This window comes from Camelus bactrianus, chromosome 14 (genome assembly GCF_048773025.1).
Source record: "Camelus bactrianus isolate YW-2024 breed Bactrian camel chromosome 14, ASM4877302v1, whole genome shotgun sequence".
Lineage (NCBI taxonomy): Eukaryota > Metazoa > Chordata > Mammalia > Artiodactyla > Camelidae > Camelus > Camelus bactrianus.
Window position 1 is genome coordinate 14116119 of NC_133552.1, and position 19806 is coordinate 14135924.

The following is a 19806-nucleotide window of genomic DNA, read 5'->3' on the forward strand; positions in this document are numbered from 1 at the left end:
CTGCTGACCCCACTCCTGCCGGCCCAGGCCTGCCCCATGCCAGCCAAGGCTCTGGATAGGCCACGACCCCAGAGCCTTCGTGCGCTCTCCGTGGGGCGGCATGTCCCCTACCACCTCGGCACGTCCACTGCCACCTTTAGGCCACAGCATCAAGAGAAAAAGTGAAATCACATCCCAAAGGGATTCCCCGAACCAGGAAACACGTTGTTAATTCTCTTTGCTCCTTTGGGAGCACACCTGCAGAAATCCAACCCTCCGCCCAGGCCCGCGTTCTCCACGGAATCCTCCTTTTCACGGCTCCTCCCTTCTGTTTGAGAATCTACATTTCCAACCACTTCAAAGCCAAACTCCTCTGCTGACTTTCAAGACCGGGATGACCTTCCTCACCCAGTTATTACCCACTGCCCCCGGATTCCCTGAGCAGCCCTGCTCGGCGCTACGAAGGAGAGAAATCACAGCCCTGCCAATTAACGCGATGTGCCTCGGAGCCCGCTGTCTTCCCCAGAGAGCAGTTCAGAGGCGGCACTGGATGGGTTTACACTTACTGGAGGAGGGAGCGTCCCCAAGACAGTAAATGACACGTGCACCGTCAACACTGCTCATGAGCGCTTACCAAATATTCAAAGTAAAATCATTAACTTCATTTTATACGTCAAGTGGAGCATGCATGGGGGAGAGGGGACAGCTGAGTGGTGGGGTAGACGGCTGATCATTGTGGGAAACATTCTCAGGAATGACTGTGCTGTACTAGGGGGATGTTCTTAGTCCTGACCAGCTCTGAAATCACCCTGATTTTCATGGTTTTGGGTTCCCCCTGCTTGTCCCAGAGGCTGCCCTTCCATGCTGTTGAGATAAAAAGTGTTATTTCTTCTTTTGATTGATGTGCCTGCCTATTGGCTGTGAGCTAGAAAACCAGAAAACAGACATTTTACCAAGCCTTCCAAAAATAAGAATAAATTGGCTTTGAGTGGGGGCCTGCACTTTGTTAACTGTGATTGTCAAGGCGGAGATAGAGGGGAGAGGGGAAAAGAGGGAGTGCAAACACTGAAAGCTTTTGACATTTGTTTCCAATCTGGCCTCCCCGAAGCTGCACCCTTCCTGGTGCCCATCTCCCGCGCCTGCTCCGGCTCTCAGCACGACAGTTTCTATAAGTCCTGGACAGTTTAATAGGCAAGGAGCACCTCATTTTATCTGTGCATCAGTGACTCTTACGCTGAGTGTAGAACAGACTGAACATGCTCAGCTCTGGGCGGGGAGACCTGGACCACGTGGTGCCTGCCCTCATGACAGCGGACAGTCAGGTGGCACGTGGCCTTGCGCTCACGGGGGACAGCGGGCATGGGGAGGAGGGGGCTTCTGTGAGGGTGCCGGGAAGCACTTCTCTCCCGGGAAGCATTTCTGAAGGAGGAATCTATAGGGTTTGATTCTTAGGTAAAACCATGAGTCAACTGCATGAAAAGTGACTAGGGAGCTGCCAGCTAGAAAAAGGATAAACTGGATATTGGAAATCAGGTAACAAAGGAAATGACCTCATTTGGAGCCAAGGATACAGTTACCTAGAGGAGTCTGTGGGGTGGGGACTGCTTTTGCTTTCTCTGTCTTTTTAACTTTTGGAGGAAGCATCATGAATTACTTGTGAGAAGAAAAAGAATAATACTTTTTTGGGGTGGTTTAAATAGGTTTATTTACTTATTTACTAACGGAGGTGCTGGGGATCGAACCCAGGACCTTGTGCGTGCTAAGCACACGCTTTACCACTGAGCTATACCTTCCCCTCTGAAATAATGAATTTTTGTAATTTTAGGTGTGTCGCATTTAAAATGTTAGTAGCTCTTCCCAATTCAGAGGCTGGTGGACTACAAGGTTGGGTACTGGTGAGAGTGGGCTACTAGTGACAACTTAGGTGTCATCAGTATCCAGTGGCTGTGGCCACCAAGGGGTGGATTAAATTCCAAGCAATGCATATGTGTGTGTGTGTGTGTGTTGACGGGGTAGGCAGGGGTGGAGCAGAGGGCTGGGAACATAGCTGATAAGTGGAGCCAGGAGAAGGCACAGGACCATCCCAACAAGTCGTTCTCATGCTGGGGGAGCGTCCCACAAGTGGGAGCACAGAGCCCACACAGAAGTTCCCGAGGGGGCGGTCCCCCTGCAGTAGGGGAGGGAGGGGACAGCCATCACCCTAGTGGCTCTCCTGCCTTGAGATGTGGTCCTGAAAGGAGAACTGATTTGCTCAAGGACACACAACATCCTCCACAGGAAACTCCAGGGTTGGCAGTTGCTTTGGGCCAAAATATACGTGTACTGACCTCCAAGGACAGTGTTTGGGATTATGCAAGGAATGGGCAGAAAAAGCTGGATTTTAACTCCACAACTGTGTGCTGAACTCTCCCAGGGTCTTGGTTCTTACTCATATGGCCTAGATTTGAAACAGGTAATTTGTCTGTAAACCTGTAATACATCCCGAATTCCTTAACTGACTTCCTAGAATTGGGTTTTTGGGGACGAGGACTCACTACAACTACCCAAGACGATCAACCACAGGTGCGCGGGAATGTTAACAAAAGTTTCTAGGTGTGAAAGGAGCTATGTAACAACATTACAGTGTACTTTGCAGAACCTACTTACCTGATGGAGTCAGAGAATCAGAAACATAATAGTTTCCCGAAGAAGAGGTCTGGGGTCCTGTCTTGAATGCAGGAAGGTGACCTGAGCGTCCCCCCTCATCCTCTTGCAGGTCAAGCTGACGAGACAGCCCAGATGCCTGGATATATGTGCACAAAACCTCCCACTGCCCCTAAAACAGAGTCACTATGCACCAGAATTCCCACTAAATTACTTTTTGGCATCTACTTCTAACTTCCCCCCTATATCTAATGCCTCCACTCTAAAAAATAATAATAACACACATATTGGACAAAGCTTTTAAAAATGAAGCAATGGTTACAACTCCAGCAGATCATAAAATGCACATGTTCAGGTATTGTTATGAACTAGAAGCTGCCAAACTGATAAGGAGTAAAGAAAGGTCAGGCTTTTTTTTTTTTTTTTTTTTTTTTTTTTTTTTTTAAGTAAGAGTAGAAAAGCTCCTGGTGTGGAATGGTGTACTTACAGTCACCACACTACCAGTCCCAGGCAAGCACATCCAGCCACCGTGGTCAGGCTTAAGAAATAACCCAAATTCCACAATGAGCCTTCTCCTCCCAACTTTTGGAAATCTGAAGCACTAGACTGTAAGAATCCACACCTTTACAGTCGGTCGGCAGGGGTGATGTGGCTTGAATTCCTCAGGGCAGCTCGCACTTGGGGTGCTTTCTAGCTCCAGGACAGTGGCACCTCCAGGGGAAACTGTGGCTGCTGAACAGACCAGGGGTACTGGTCAAACAAACACAGCTTTTATGGTTAGTCCTTTGAAATACATCTTTTGGCACTTCGTGATTTTTCTAGAAAGTGCAGAAGAAAAAGTTGTAGCCCTTTGGGAGTGTCTTAAATTACATGAGGAGCAGCCAAGCCTTGTGTGGACCTGCTGTCACTTGTCCCTTTTCTGTCTTTGTGCTGCCACCTAGAGAGAAAAGGAAAACAGGTGTTTTGTCCTGATGTAGAGAAGCAGTTACCTGAAATTCCAAGGACCACCTGCAGCTTCTAGAACAGAAAAGCAAGGCTGGCTGGTTTAGTCCTGAGATCAGCAGCTGTGCACTTCTGCTTCTAAGAGAAGACCTCAGGCAAAGGAAGGGGTTTCTGTCGGGGCGACCTCATTCTAGGGCTAATACTCCTGGAGAGAGTGTGTGTGTTGGGGGAGATACATATTCTTCTTCCAGTGTTCCAAGGACTGAACTACAAAATAATGCTAAGGTTGCCCAAACTTATGGAATAAACACCCTCATTCTAGGAAAATAAAAAAAAAAAGGAAATGCATGAAACACACAGAAAAGTTTCTAAGATGAATAATTCTTAAACCACTTTTTGTTTTGGTTTCCTTGTGTAGATCCATTGTGTAAAAAAAGAGATAAAGATAGACTTGCTGGTGATAGTAGTCCTTAATATCCTGAAGAATGCCACTGAACAAGTTTAATTACTAAAAGCTGGTTTCTTACTGAGTACAAAGTCAAACATAATTTATTCTGGAGCTATAAGTTATCGAAAGAGATGTTGATGGAAATCAGACTTCTCTGCCCTAACGTGGGTAAGCTGTGACAGAGGTTAGACCTTCCCCGACCACCCGGGACCCTGTCCAGGTCCTGCTTGGCTTTATCCATAGCCCCTGGCAATACCTGACAGCCCAGCCTATCTGCCCCCTAGAGCAGAAACTTCTGGAGGGCAGGTATTTTTGTTTGCCACCCAGACACCTGCTTTTCTAGTGCCCAGATCAACATTTGGCACATAGCAGGTGCTCAGTGTATGTTCTTGAAAGAATAAATGAATCTAAACTTATCCTTTGCTGCCTTTTTTCTTTTGAAAGAACTAATAACTTGACTAACTTTAATTTTACACGTTCTGATTGAAACACATGGGTAAGGTAATCATTCTTTTAACGTCCACGAAGCTGATTCTTCTCTAAATCACATTTGGTGCTTCCCTCCACCCCCTCCCCATCTCAAATGGGCTTGATTAGTGTGAGACCATCAAAATAACATTTATTAACGAAAGTACAGTAGATGCGAAAAAGCTGACAGCTGAATGAAAGACTTGACATGCAAATGCACCAGCTGAGTAGAAGCTGTGCCTCACGGCTGAGTGAGATAAATTGACCTGCAGAATTCATTACGAATAGAGCAAGAAGACTAAGCAGAATAAATCTGATTTTTCCTTTCTTAAGATAACATTCACAATTAAAACAGACTCCAGAAGATATACACATGGTGATGAGGATAAGAACCTCGGGGAGGCAAAAAGGAGAGAGGGCCGGTCTTGAGGGTGGAAGGGCAGCCTGGGGCTGGGCCACTTACAGTCTGGGCGACCTGACTTTGACCGTCTTTAAAACAGGGATACACCCCCTTCTGGTCCACCTTAGAGGGTTGTTGTAAAGATTAACTACGGACATGGGATTGCTGTAAAAACTGAAATGTGCTATTAAACATGAGGCACTTTTCATCAATCTAATGACCCTGAGGAGTGTATAAACTGGAGGAGTGTATAAAATCTGTGTATAAAAAAGTGTATGAATCTAATAATTTCTTCCTTATTCAGACAAGGTCAAAGCCTGTGGACACCTTCCAAGGACACTAAGAAAACAGCCTGTCACTTGCCTTCCTAGATCCTGAGCTCCTTGTCTTCCACGACCCTGAGCTCCTTGTCTTCCACCAAGAGGTTTGACTGTATAATGCAGCTAACTCTGGAGATGTTCGAGATTTTAAATTAGTCCCAGAGAAAGGCTGTTTGGGAAAAAAAAAAGTGACATAAGGCAGCTGGTCAAGTTAGATCAACTTTGAGAACAGAGAAAGTCAATCTGAACCTATGCGAAGACGTTGTCTTCCCAATCTGGTGAAGGGATGACTTCCTAGTGCGTAACAAAAGTCAAAGTTCGGCCTCTGGGGAAAGGGAATGAATGTGCCTCACGAGTGTGAAGGAGATGAGGCTCCTTGAGCACAGCAACTGCAGGGACGGAAGGACATCAAATGTCTCGACGATCTAGTCTCATCTCACAACTGTGGCCAGCCATGCTGGTGGTTTGTCCATGGGTCAGTTAAAGCAAGACTGGGACTGCAGCCAAGGATACATCCAGCTCCTTTAAATTAATTGGTCTTTTTAGACCAATTATTTTACTTTTTTCAAAGGTAAACTTAAAAAAAATTTTTAAAAATTGAATTATAGTTGATTTACAATGTTGTGTTAGCTTCTGGTGGACAGCACAGTGATTCAGTTATACATACATGTATTCTTTTTCGGATTTTTCATTACAGTTTACTACAAGCCATTGTATATAGTTCCCTGTGCTATATTGTAGGACCTTGTTGTTTATCTATTTTGCATATAGTAGTTTGTATCTGTTGATCCCAAACTCCTAATTTATCCCTCCCCTACCCTTTCCCCTTTGGTAACTGTAAGTTTGTTTTCTATGTCTGTGAGTCTGTTCCTGTTTTGTATGTAAGTTCATTTGTGTCAGTTTTAAAAATAAACTTTTTAGTTTACTTGGAAACATGGTTGCCCATTTTTCTCTTCATTTACATTTTTAAAGACTATGTATCTGTTTACTGTTATCGTCGTAAGTTTGCATGTAGTATAAACACTGTACATTTAGGTAGTAAATGGGTACATTTTAGCTTCTCACTTCCAAACTGCCTTTGTGTCTGGCTAAGGCCCCAAGTAAGAGAAACAGGATCCCGGGAACGGTCGGCGGCACGTTCAAAACAGACCTGAACTAAGGGACGGCGGTTCCCCTTGACACCCACGTTAAACCTGCTGGAGGGGAATCTCCCTGGGAGTCAGAACCAGAGAAGCACAAACCTGGAAGATGGAAGAGCCGGGGAGCCAGAGTACGAGGAAAGTTTAAATGGAAGACAAACCAGACACAATAAAGGAAAGAACACTGGGAATCTGAGATCAGGTTCAGAAAAACGTGTGGTTTGATGAAAACTATGGAGGCTCTTGTGTGTGTACACAAGTGGTTTTAGAGTTTGCAGAAATTTTTCGAAGCTTTCCCCAAACTCAGTACATTAATCAAAAAGATAAATGATGTGAGTAAGAGAAGCAAAGGGCCACAGGATTTGAGTAAGGTAAAGGAGCCCAAGGTTTGCTGTAATAAAGTCTTAAAAGTCTCTTGTTTGAAATTCTTTAAAGAATTTGAAAGAAGGATAGGACATATATGCGTAAGTGTGTGTATATGTATATACGTTTGTGGGTGCTTATGTGTATATGTGCATGTGTCTATTTTGTATATAGGTGTGTGTGTATATGTGTGTCTATTTATGTATACGTGTGTATTAAATAAGCCCACACTGATTTGTTCCTAATACTATTCCCCAAAACAGCACTTGGCATGCGTAACACCTTTAGTGTTTCATTCTTCAATTACTATCCAACTCCTAGTTAACGCTGCACATTGCGAAGAAGATTAGAATCTTCATTTTGACATCAAAAGTCAAGTCAAATGTGGAAGAAAACAAAATTGATGATTTCCCAAATTTCCATTTAATCTCTGGCTAAGTCATGATGTTGCTCCTACTTAAAGCTCCTGGGATCTAACGTATAGCATGGTGATTACAGTTAATAATACTGTACTATATACTTGAAATTTGTTATTAGCCAATTATACCTCAGTAAAACTGGAAAAAAAATAAAAGCTTGTGGGAAGACAAGAAGTTTATAAACATCACATATGTTTTCAAACTTCAATAATTTAGGTTGCAGGTTTGATATAAATAATCTCTAAATGCCATATAAAAGCAACTTATTAACATTAGCACAGATGTAAACAATGTATTCTAACTTCAAATGTTGTGACACAAAATGACTACAGTAAGTACAGTTTAATCAACTGACAAGAAAACTCACAGCCTTTTATCTATAGATTAAATATTATATCTATTTATTTCTATTAAACCTCTACAAGGACTTTATGAATGTGTCCATGGAATTCAGATTCAAGAGCACCAGAGAAAACCCGCTCAGAATGAACCTTGAATTTCAAAGTTCAGCCATAAGGTGTCAAGGACCCCAAGTACTGCACTGCGGAACACTTGTCTGAGCTGTCCAGTACAGACTGATTAATTGATTGATCAATTGATTACCTCACGTCTCAACTAGTGAGGACACTGGTTAGATTATTCAGCCCATCCACCTGTCATGTACTCAACATCTACCAATCGCATACTCTGTGCCCAGCACTGTGCAAGACACAAACCTGAACAGTACAGAGTTCCTGCTGTTAAGGAGCTTACCTTCAATAGGGATGATAATTCAGGGGTTGAAGAAGCCTTTCTTTGCCCTTTGGGTTGAGTGTCAGTATCCTGGCTCCCATGGCAGCCTGCCCTACAACTACAGCTGTTGTGGGGATTAAATGGGTGGTTATGTGTGAAGTGCTCAGAACAGTGCCAAACACATAGATGCTGTACAGTGTTTGTTGTTATTAGGATCATTAGTTATAAGTATTATGAAATGATCACAAGAAACAGGATATTAACATAATTTCAAGGTATCTCAAAACTTGAGGGATATTTTACAAAATAATTGACCAGTACTCCCAAAATATCAAGGTCACTGAAAGACAAAGACAGACTGAGATACACATTAGAAAAAAGCAGAGGTGATATGCCAACTAAATGCAATGTGGAAGGATGGACTGGATACTGGAATAGAAAAACAATAGTGTAAAAATAGGTGAAACTCAAATAAGGGAGTAGATTAGTTAATAGTACTGTATTACTGTAAATGTCCTGGTTTTGATAATTGTACTGGTTTTGTAAGGTGTTAAGGTTAGAGGAAACTGGGTGAAGGGTATATGTAAACACTCTACTGTTTTTGCATCTTTCCCCTAAGTCTAATTCAAAACAAAACAGTAAAGACAAAAGAAAAGAAATAGGCACAGAAATGTCAGAGATGTTGGAATTAGCAGATAGGAACATTTAAGCAGCTATTGTAACTATAATGAACTATTTAAAGAAAAACACAAATGATGAGAGAAATGGGAAGATATAAAAAACAACTGAATGGAACATCTAGACCTGAAAATTCCAACATATGAAATAAAAATTCACTAACTGAGATAAAAGACAAAGTGCAATTGAAAATATAAGAAGAAAATACAAGACAAAATAAAATTGAAAATAAAGAAGAAGAATAGAAACTCAGTTAAAAGGGCCCGTGGGACATCAAGTGGTTTAGCATACATGTAATTGGAGTCCTGGAAGTCAAAGGGATGGGACGGGGGGGGGGGGGGGAGAGAACAGAAAAATATTTAAATAACTACTGACCAGAAATGTTCTAAATTTGATGAAAATAACCAAAACAACAAAAAAGGGACACAAATGACTAACTCAGGTATGAAGGAAGGAATATCACCATAGATTCGCAGACACAAATAGGCTAATATATAAGAAACAACTTACGCCAGTAAGTCTGACAACTAGATCAAACAGACGCATTTCTTGAAAGACATAAATTACTATAACTGACACAAGAAAAAGGAGAAAATTAGACTAGCTCTCTATCTATTATAGAAATTGAATTAGTGGTTAAAAACTTCCCAGAAAAAAAAAAATTCCAGGCCCATAAAACATAAAAGGAAAAAATTCTGGTGAATCTGTCCAACATAAAAGGAAAAAATAATCTCACAAAAATTCTTTCAGAAAACAGGTGAACTTTGCTCAATTCATTTTATAAGGCCAGTTTCACTCGGACGCCAAAACTAGACAAAATCAACAAATAAGGAAAACTATACACCAATATCCCTCATGAATGGAAATACACAAATCCTTAACAAAATGTTAGGAAATAAAACACAATTATATATACAAAAAAAGCAAGCAGGGTTTATCCTAGGAATGTAAAGTTTAACATTCAAAAATCAATCATTATATTTCACATACTAAAAGATATTCCTGTACTAAAGGAAAACTGTGAGGTCATCTCAATAGATAAAGAAAAATTATTTGACAAAATTCAATACCCTTTCATGATTAAAACTCACAGTGAACTGAGAAGAGAACCTCTTCAGCCTGATACAGGAACCCACGCGCAGAGGTCACTAGTAGCAATGATCACACCTCTTGCCTGGATCTTGGTTTCTAAATGCCATTCTCCTCTAAAAGAAACCCTGGCCTCTTGGGGGGAAAAGGCTCATTCCAGGGCTTGGCAGGGAAAGTACACAAAGAGCCTGGAATATCTTCTTGTAGAAAAAGTAATGAAGTATTATAAAAAAAATAATGGAAACATACCAAAAAGATAACAGCAGCCAGCTTGCAGGGACTCCCACTGGCCCTTCTGGGACCATATGAGGAACAGAATAATGTAATTTACTCACTGGATAAAATAGTCTACAAGTCTATACTGATATAAGCTCATAAATAAATAAATAAGTAGAGAAGGGAAAACTCTTCCTTCTAGAAAAAAGCCAACTAAATGTGAAAGAAATAAATACAGAAGAAGTGATGGAGTTGGAAAAATCATCAGTAGTTTCATTTTAAAACCTGTGGGTGAATGTTGGATGAGGAGTAGGATACTTACAAGTCCCAGAGTACTTGCCCACAAATTACTTATTAATTATAAAGAGAAAAATAATAACTCTACGGTGGATAAACCTGGTGGACACCACCTTAATCAAGTGATCAAAGTGAACATCCCTGGTATTGGATCATGTGACTCCTGACATGGTGCACTGAGAAAGACACATTATTACTTCTGTGGGTGCCTAAACGCTAAAACTTGGATCAAATCAAGAGGAAACATTAGGCAAACTCAAAGTGAGGAACATTCTACTAAATAACCAGTCTGCACTCTTCAAAAGTGTCAAGTAAGACAAGAAACAGGTGAGTAATTCTTCCAGAATAAAGAAGACAATAAAAGAAGGCTCAGTGCTGGACAGTTTTACCACTGATGTTCTCTAAAATTTTCCAGAAATAGAGTATTATTATGCAAAATTATTCCTTCCAGAACATTGGGAAAGGTTGAAAGCTAGCATAATTCTAACACTAAAACCTAATAGCAATATTGCTTTTGAATACAGATGCAAAAATTCTAAATAAAAGCCTAGAAAACCTATCTGAGAACTAGATTTGACAATAGTTAAACCAGAGATGGAGCATCCACTATGCTCTCCTTTACCTACAGCCAGGTGGGGTTTAGTGTACGGACTCAGGCAGAGTTTAACTGTGATAAAAACTCCACAGTCATCTCAAGAGGTGCCAAAATGAGATCTGATAACAACCAACACCAATTACTAATTAAAACTTTATGGAAAGTAAGTATAAGAGGAAATACCAAAGATAGATATTCTTTATCACATTAACAACAGCTAGTGTCAGAATTAATGGTAACGCACATTAATAAAATCACGAATTAGACAAAGATAACTACTATCACATATACTCTTCAATACTGTTCTAGATAGTCTCACTCATAAGATATGATCTAAAAGAGGTACACCTATCATAAAGAATTGCACACAAATTTTTAAAAAGTAAGATTATGTACCTTACTATGTGTTGAAAATCCAATATGAATAAAATTAAAAATTAAATTAATAGTTTACTAAATTAGTTATTTAAGATACAAATATATGAAAATATAAAAACTTACCACAAAATAGCCAGTTAGAAGATATAACTGAAACAAAAGATTTCTTTAATAGCAACAAAAATACCTAGAGATACTCCTAAAAGAGGTATCTAGAATCTACATGAAGGTGAAGAACCAAATGCTGGCAAAAGATATGTTTAAGATTTTAGGAAATGTAGAGAAATATTATATTAATGAATAAGAACACTGAATTTTGTAAAGATGTGTTTTTCTCAAAATAATTCATGGGTATAACAAAAATCTCAATAAAAATCCCATTAGAATTTACTCTTAAAATCTGGCAAAATAATCCTACAAATCTAATGGAAAAAATAAAGAAGTAAGATAATAATCATATTAGAGCTTTATCCCGCAGCATATTTAAATAGAAATTTTTTAGATGATTAAAGTAATTCAATATAAAACAAAAAAATTAACTATTAAAAATTAGAAGAAAACAAACTGATGGTTACCAAAGGGGAATGGAGGGATAAATTGGGAGTTTGGGATTAGCAGATACAAAGTACTATATTTAAAATAGATAAACAAGGTCCCACTGTATAGCACAGGGAACTGTATTCAATAACTTGTAATAACCTATAAAGAGAAAGAATATGAAAAAGAATATATATGTATAACTGAATCACTATGCTGTACACCAGAAACTAACATAATATTGTAAATCAACTATACTTCACTTAAAAAAAATACAAGAACATAAGTGACTAGTTAACCTTTCCTATAAAGGGAAACAACTTTCTAAGTATAACATCTATGTAAAGGAGAAGTTCCTGTGTATGTCTACGTAAAAACTAAAATATGTCCATGACAGAAAAATATACAAAATTAAAGACAAATTACAAACTAAAAAAAAATTTACAATAAACATGGTGGACAAAAAAATAATGTCCTTAAGTTACAGAATACTTTTAGAATAAATGAGAAATATACTGACACTCCAATAATTTAATAGAGGACATAAACAAATAATTCTCTATAAAATGGTAAGTGGTAGGTAAATTGTGAAAAAAACAAACAATATTATTACTGTGGACAAAAAAACGTCACCTGCATTTCAGTACATGATAAATGTTACCCACTATCGAGCCATCAGCTGCCCCCTAAGGTGTGCCCTGAGGGGATTCAGGATGGAAAAATACAGGATACTGGTCCTAGATTTTTAAGGTGCATATCAAATGAGTAATTTCAATGAGCCCAGACTCTTGCATCTTACCATACACAGAAAAGCACTAAAATCATTAACTTGAAATGTCTGATGTTTTCTGTGTGTGATTAGCAGTAATCTTTTGATGTTTGACTATATATATATATTCCCCCCCGCCCTGGGAAAAATTCCTGTATATCCTGGCTCCTCCCTTACTTCTTTAGAACAGTTCCTCAAAGCCATCTGAGAGGCAACTGTCTCCCAGCTATACTCCTCATTAAGTTCCCTGAACAAAGCAGAATTCTCAAGATTTAGGTTAGATTTTTTTTTTCAGTTGACATTAATTATCAGGAAAATGTGAATTAAAACCACAATAAAGTGCCTTTTTTCCACTTATTTTCAAAGATAACAGTCAAAGCTAACAAGATGGCACTGAATAAGATAAGAACTCATACCATCATTTGTTAGACAGTATGTTCCTATAACCTCTCGGTGAAATACATTCCCAGAAGTACGTATTTGGAAAACTTAGTTATGAATCAGTAAGCCCACATCTAAAAATCCATTCTAAGGAAATTATAAAAGATGTGAATATTTACATATAATCTAATTCTTCCAACAGCAAATATTTGAAAATAATATAAATGTCCAAAATAGGGTCATGGTCATTAAATAATCAAGCATTCAAAAAATTTTAAATTACTGTTATTAAAAAAATCATATTTATGAAGAATACTTTAGTAGCCTGGGAAAATGATCACAAAATGACATCAAGAAAAAGTTTATAAAATTACTATTATAATTCCTTTAAAAATCATTATAAAAGAAAATACACTATATTATCTCTGGGTAAGGAAAAGCTAGGAGATTATAATTTTTGTTTTATACTTTTCTCTATTTTGTACAAAGAACATGTATTCATAAAACAGAAAATACATTAATTAAAAGATTTATCAAAAACTAAAGGCTTTTAAAAAGTAGATAGTTGTGTTATCTGACTTCTCTCAGAATTACTGAAAACCGCATTGCTACAGCTACCGTGTGCAAAGTTGCATTAAATAACAGGCATACACTCAGATATTGTCACATGTCAGTTTATTGAGGAAATGTGATGCTAGAGATTAATTCTATCCACTTGATTACTTTTCATGATGTCAAACAAAACTCCAAAGGCCACAAGCCATGAAGTTACAAAATTACTTTCCCATATTTTGTTCAGGAACACAAAAATCAAGTTCAAAGAAATGTTTAAGTGAATCTGAAAATTGCCCCTCACCTCTACTTTTTTTCCAAAGGTGGTAATTAAAGGTGAGGGAGTACAGTGGCATGGAGGAAGGATGAAAATAAAACATGTAGAAGGCAAATATTTTTGCTAGATTTCATATTCAAAGTTTCAAATCTTTCCAATTTTTTTAACATGTTTTGCACCAAAAAAGGAATCAATACTTTTCATTCCACTCTTGTCAACTTTAGCCAAAGCCTTCTGAGCTGCAGTCATTTTGCTATTTTTCTGTTAATGAAAATGAGAGAAAAATTGTTACGAATGTAACATTTATAAATCACACATGCAAATCAAGCAAGACCATTGCATGCCTCAAGGTTCATTAGTGGAGGTAAGCACTTGCTTCTTAAAGAGTGATTATTTTTAAAAGTTCTGATTTCTATTCAGAATTCAGACCTAAGAGACAAAATATGTTAAAAGAGACAGGAGACAAAACTGCCGCCTTCTAAAGGAGTGGAATGTCACAACCGATGGTTTACTTTAGGGGAAATAATTCTGGAGGGTGCACTGAGGACAGTAACACAAACAATGGAACTGACAGAGGCAGCATTTGTCAGAGGGAGGAATTACAGCCTTGTATCGCCACACAATGAATAATTCACAACAATCTACCGTCTGATTTTATTCATAGGCTCTATGGGAAACCAAGGACAAGGCTATTATATGCAAAAGATAACCTGTACCTTGAAGCATCCAGGACCAGCAGGAGAGCTGCTCCACTTTTCCTCCAACAAAAAAATACTTTCCAAAAAGCTGACTCCAAGTTACTCTGCCTTTTAAAATTCTCTCTCTTCCTGGTTACTGTTTTTGTTTTGTTTTGCTAGCACTGGCAGAAGGTAAATAGCAGCAGATTTTACTTCAGTGCATCTCTACGTGTTCAAGCATAAATGATGGGAATCAGTAAGGAAAAAAATCATCTTTCTCCCCAGGAACTGTGAGTCAAAGTCATTGCCAAAGTACCTTTTAAGGGCACAGTCAGCATATGATCCCTAAAAACCTGCTTTTTACATTCTGTCACATAATTTAGCAGGCTTATTTTTTGGCGATGGAGAAAAGTGACAGTCTTGAGACAAGTCATCCTCTATCCCCTGCATTTAACTGGCATCCTGGTCCAAACTCTCGTCTCACTGTGCTGCGCTCAAGCAGATACAATGGGAAGCGGCACGTAGAAGAGGGGACAGTATTCCTCACAGAGAAACTCAGAAATGTCCCTGCCTACAGAAAGCCAAGAGATTTCCATGCCCAGATAAATGACATGTAGGTTAAAGAAAACAGTTCTTTAAAAACATTAACTCTAAGGGGAGCAAGTATTAAAATCTAGGTGGAAGTTAACCTATCTTGGGACAGGCAAGGTTTTTCTAAGCATAAAAATAATAAGAAAATCATAGAGAAAAACAATTTCTATATTTAATCCTCAGAAAACCTTAAAATAGTTAAAAAGTCAAATAAAAACACTAAACCTACCAAATAACTAAATTATCTGTGCCCTATATATCATGAAAAGTGTTAACAGTCTTAATTTAGAATGAGCTGTTACAAATGAACAAGAAAAATATTACTATCCCAATACAGAAACAGGCGTGGGGCATGAACTGACACTTCACAAAAATGCAGATGGGTAATAAGCATTTGAAAGAACCACCAACCTTTCTAGCTAAAGAAATGTAGCCTCGTTAGAGAGGCAAAATTTTTAAGAGTGAAAATAATACTCAGTGTTGTCAAGAATGTGAGACTCAGGGGAGGGTATAGCTCCAGCAGTGGAGTGCAAGCTTAGCATGCACGAGGTCCCAGGTTCAGCCCCCAGTACCTCCTCTGAAAATAAATAAACCTAATTACGCCTTCCCCAAAATGTGAGATGAATACTTATCAGCAATAATGGTTGGAAGTATAAATTTCTGCTACATTTTTGGAAAGCATTTCAGATATACACATGTATCTCAGTAATCATGAAAAGGGCTCTTGTTTTCAAAGCGTTTGCCCTGAGTTTTAAATTGTGTCTAATGAAATAATCAGAGATGCAGACTATAACTAAGAATGTTTATCACTGCATTAAAACAAAAAATAAAAAAGGCAGAATTAACCTATGTGTCCAAAACAGGGGAATGATTAAATAGATTATATTCCATATCATGAAATAACACTAATGACTGAATACCATGAAACCATTCATAATTTTTCAAAAAAGATTAACAACATGAACATTTTCACAATATAGTGCTAAATAAAAAGGGCAGAACCCGAAACTATATATATGCCAATTTTTTAAAAGCTATGCATGTACTTATAATGATGTAGAAGATAAAGCTTAGTAAGAAATGTTACAAAAATATTTGCTGGGGTGCTTACTGAATTATGGGGTTATTAATAATTTTTGTCCCTATCATAATAATTTCTGGGAAGCTACTAAGCAGTAGAGTTGACAAAAAAATGATCTTTGGAGCCCCTCCCTCTGCCCCACCCCATCACTCTGAATACGTGGCAAAGTTTAGGCACACCCCTGCTAGTAGGAATACTGCCCTTCTTTACTTGTAAAAAGTCTTCGTTGCTTGACATTTTTATTGTCATTCACAATTTTGAATTAAAATTCTTAAGTCACAGAAACACAAGTTAATAATTCTTCATGGTTAAATGACAAAATCGCAATCAAGCATGCAGTCGTTCCTGGATGTCTGCACACAGCATCAGCTGTGGAAATCGAGAGTGTGCGGCTGCACTCGGACACACGTACCTTTACAGTCTTCAAATCTTTAGTGTTAAACTTAGTGTAATCTTCTTTTGCTTCTACAGGCTCATGTGATAACTTTAATCTCTGCAACGTTAGAGCAGTGAAGTGGTGTCAAACGCCACCTTGACACTTACATCAATCCGTTAAAAAACAACATATGCAACCTGGACCCATATCGAAGCCAAATGGAGCAGCAGATCCTGCAAAGGGCTTACTTTTTACAACCCCTTAATTTTTTGCCAATTATCTAAGAATAAACCCAGATGTCCCTTCCATCCTAGCAGAGGACTTGGGGTGAGACTGCAGCTTTTGTACAAGTGCTCCTTCCATCGGCCCCAATGCACCTAAGCCAACCTTCACCTCATGCTTTCACCTTTTCATGTGAGCATTTTGCACCAATCAATGAATGTGAGAATCTTGTCAAGAGCTAGACCATGGCCTTCATGTGCACATTACACTAGGAACTGTGACACATTTATTATGTAAAAGGCCCAGAGAAGGGCAGATAAGTTTTGATATTTAATGTGGAGAATTGCCCACACAGGGATCACAACTTGGATTTTTACAGATTTTCAAGCCCTTTGTGGAGACACTGGGTTGACAAGGCCCAACATGGACCTGCCCTAGGAAACAGAGAAAGAAAAATACTAGTTTATCATGTATGAGCTATTACCAGACAAACTGCTTATATGCAAGCAACTTTCTTCAGAATACATGTTTCTACTTAAATTAAGACAGCAAGGGGTATTAGGTGATGCATATTTTTACTAGAAAAGTACCTTCAACCAGGAGAGCAGAGCTCACAGGTAACCATGAGGAAAGCTATGAATATATTCACCCCTCACTGATGAGTCAAATAAAAAATGTTCACAGCAAGAGCTTATGACAGAAGGCACTTCCTTATAAATAAAAAATGTTCACTACGATGATGACTGACTTGTTGGAGTGTTTGGATGGTTCACTATTAAACAAGACACTAGTTACAGGTGCTTATGAAAAAGAAAAAAACTGTGGGAGCCTCTGCACTTAACTAGTTTTTACGTTATTCCCAGCATGCTGTTGAATATGTTGGGAAAAAAACATAATTGTTACATTACTTAAGTATTTATTATTTAAAAGAGTGACTTACTATGGATTTTGGGGGATGTTTCAAGAAGAAATAGAAAAGTGGCTCAGAAAGGGAGTAACAAAAGGTCTGACTAAATGGGTAAGTTCTGGAAAAAGAAGGGCAGACCCCAGAGCACACTGACATTAATGCTGAGATTGGTCTTATTCTTACAAATGATTCGCAAAGAAGGAACGCAGGAACATCCCCACATCCACTGACTGCATTCTGCTCCACTAGCTGATGGTGATAAACTCAAAAGATGGAAGTGGGTGAGGACTGGAAGCCGCGCTTCAACGTAGGCAAACATGAGAGCAAGAAAATAATGCAACACGTGTTACGGAAGATGGGCTCCGTGCTACGGATTACAACACAGATGCAAAGATACCTGACAGCACTGGAACGTCACTTCCTGCAAACAATCAACTTTATTACTGTAAAATTCAACCAAATGCTGGACACAGACAGGAAAACTAGCAGAAGAGGTTGTTCTACACTGGGTTGAACTATGGTACACCATCCAGTGGAGTCTGTAAGGCGCACGCCGGAGCCCCAGGAAGACGCAGTGGAGCAGGAAACCTCAGAGAGCAACTGAAATAATTCAGGAGTTGAAGCTGAGATGTAGGAGAAATGAGATGCTGAGATCTAAATCTGCGCTTGGCAAAGTACTGCCCATGGGCCAAGTCCAGCCAGACGTCTGTTTTCCTAAATGAAGTTTTACTGGAACACTGACAAGTGGAACATGTGTTTACCTCCCTGTGTCTGAGCAGCGCTCATTGGTCTGCAAGCAGGCCTGGACTGAGGGATGCTACTGTTTGCCGACAGGTGTGGTTTATGACTGGCCTCTCTATTCTCTGTATCTGGGAGACAAACGCAAGCCGCAGCCCACGGTGCAGAGGAGTTGTGGGTAGCAGTCTGAGAACATCTGGAAGAAGAGAGGTTTTCCACTGACAGATAAAGATTACACACAAATTGCACTGCTCATTTCGAGCACAGAGAATAAAGTCTGGTCATCCTTGCTCAGTGGATTCTCTGTGCTGCAAAAATGATGCTCTGTGCACCTCTGTGCCCTTGACAATTAGACTTGGCAAAATGAGTTTTAGATATACACAGAATATTCCTGGTGATTAATTATAGGATCTAGCTCACTCAAGGAGATTTCATTTTAATTATATATCTCTAATATTTTGACATAGATATCTGCCTAAAACCAACTCATTTTATTTTCATAGCACTTTGTCATTCAGGTAAAATCCACAAAAATAAAAATATTGATGGAGAGCCCCCATAATATCATTCCACATAATATCACTCCATGCACAGTGGATTAAGTGTGCTTTAAAATATACTAGAATATACTGAATCTATGTGGCAAAAGTGTAATATTTTCCCAAGTCCTCCAAATATATCTTCGTCATAGCTTCTTACCTTTGATGGAGGGTTTGGTACTGCAGCTGGAGGTTCTGGAAGCCTGAGGAACGAACAATAAAAAGCATAGTCATGGTTTTTCATAGACAAGCAAACAGATAGACTGGATCAACCTAAGACTTAGTAAGTCCTACTTTCATCTAATAGAGTGAAACTTCTCTAAGTGACTAAATCTTCATTTAGCTATTTAATTCTCTGTATTGGAATCATCTGAGCTAAAAAATAAAATTAGAACTCGTTTGTTGAAAAGGAATTGCTTTTCTTTAGCCTCGATACATTTGCATCTTGGTATTGTATTTTTTCATCATAAATGATGAATCTAGCATACATTTAAAGGTGAAAATTGTTTTAACTGTTGACAAAAAGTCACACAAGTCTTACTTTTCTTCTATTAAAGAGAATTGATGTATCTTTTTCCTTAAGTCTTTAAACAAACCTTAAAAATTTCAGCAGAAAGAAAAGAATCTTAAAAAAAAATGGAATATGGACATAAAGTCTTTAACAAGCAGGTACAAAGAATCCAGGAAAATATTAAACAGAAGGATATGTTTATCTATTCAAAGCAGGCTTTCAATATACTGTATTACTATACTACTATAGGAACCAGTTTCCACTAATTGTTTTTTAAAATAGGACCCAAAATGCACTTTGCTAAAAATAGCAATTATATACATTAAAAAGTCATTTTATCTTCATGTATCAGAGGAGAAAGTTATTATAGGAATCAGGAAAAGCTATTAAATCATCACACAGAAAATCTTAACAACAGTTGCTAAAATACAGAAAATAAACATTTTTTTTTTCAGGTTAAGTCTTTATATTTTATTAAAGGTCTCTATGAAGGAAGGAACACAAATCAAGTCATTCTCAAACACTTCTTCCCCCTCAAAGAC

At 38.5% G+C, this 19806-nt stretch overlaps 1 protein-coding gene across 9 annotated transcripts in view; it reads right to left on the reverse strand.

Annotated features, from left to right (window-relative positions):
• Positions 1 to 2907: 2907 nt before the first annotated feature.
• Positions 2908 to 19806, reverse strand: part of RNASEH2B (ribonuclease H2 subunit B) — a 74055-nt gene continuing 57156 nt past the window's right edge. For 7 of the 9 annotated variants that reach the window (XM_074378134.1, XM_074378133.1, XM_074378129.1 and 4 more), the window contains 3 exons: positions 18914 to 18956; positions 16384 to 16464; positions 13452 to 13883 (listed from right to left, as the gene is read on the reverse strand). In XM_074378134.1, the coding sequence (XP_074234235.1) occupies positions 13767 to 13883; positions 16384 to 16464; positions 18914 to 18956 (241 nt within the window). In that variant the 3' untranslated portion in view covers positions 13452 to 13766. Of the gene's footprint in view, positions 3560 to 5243; positions 5370 to 13451; positions 13884 to 16383; positions 16465 to 18913; positions 18957 to 19806 lie in introns of those variants that run through there. The other 2 variants (XM_074378128.1, XM_074378130.1) reach the window with 2 other exon arrangements.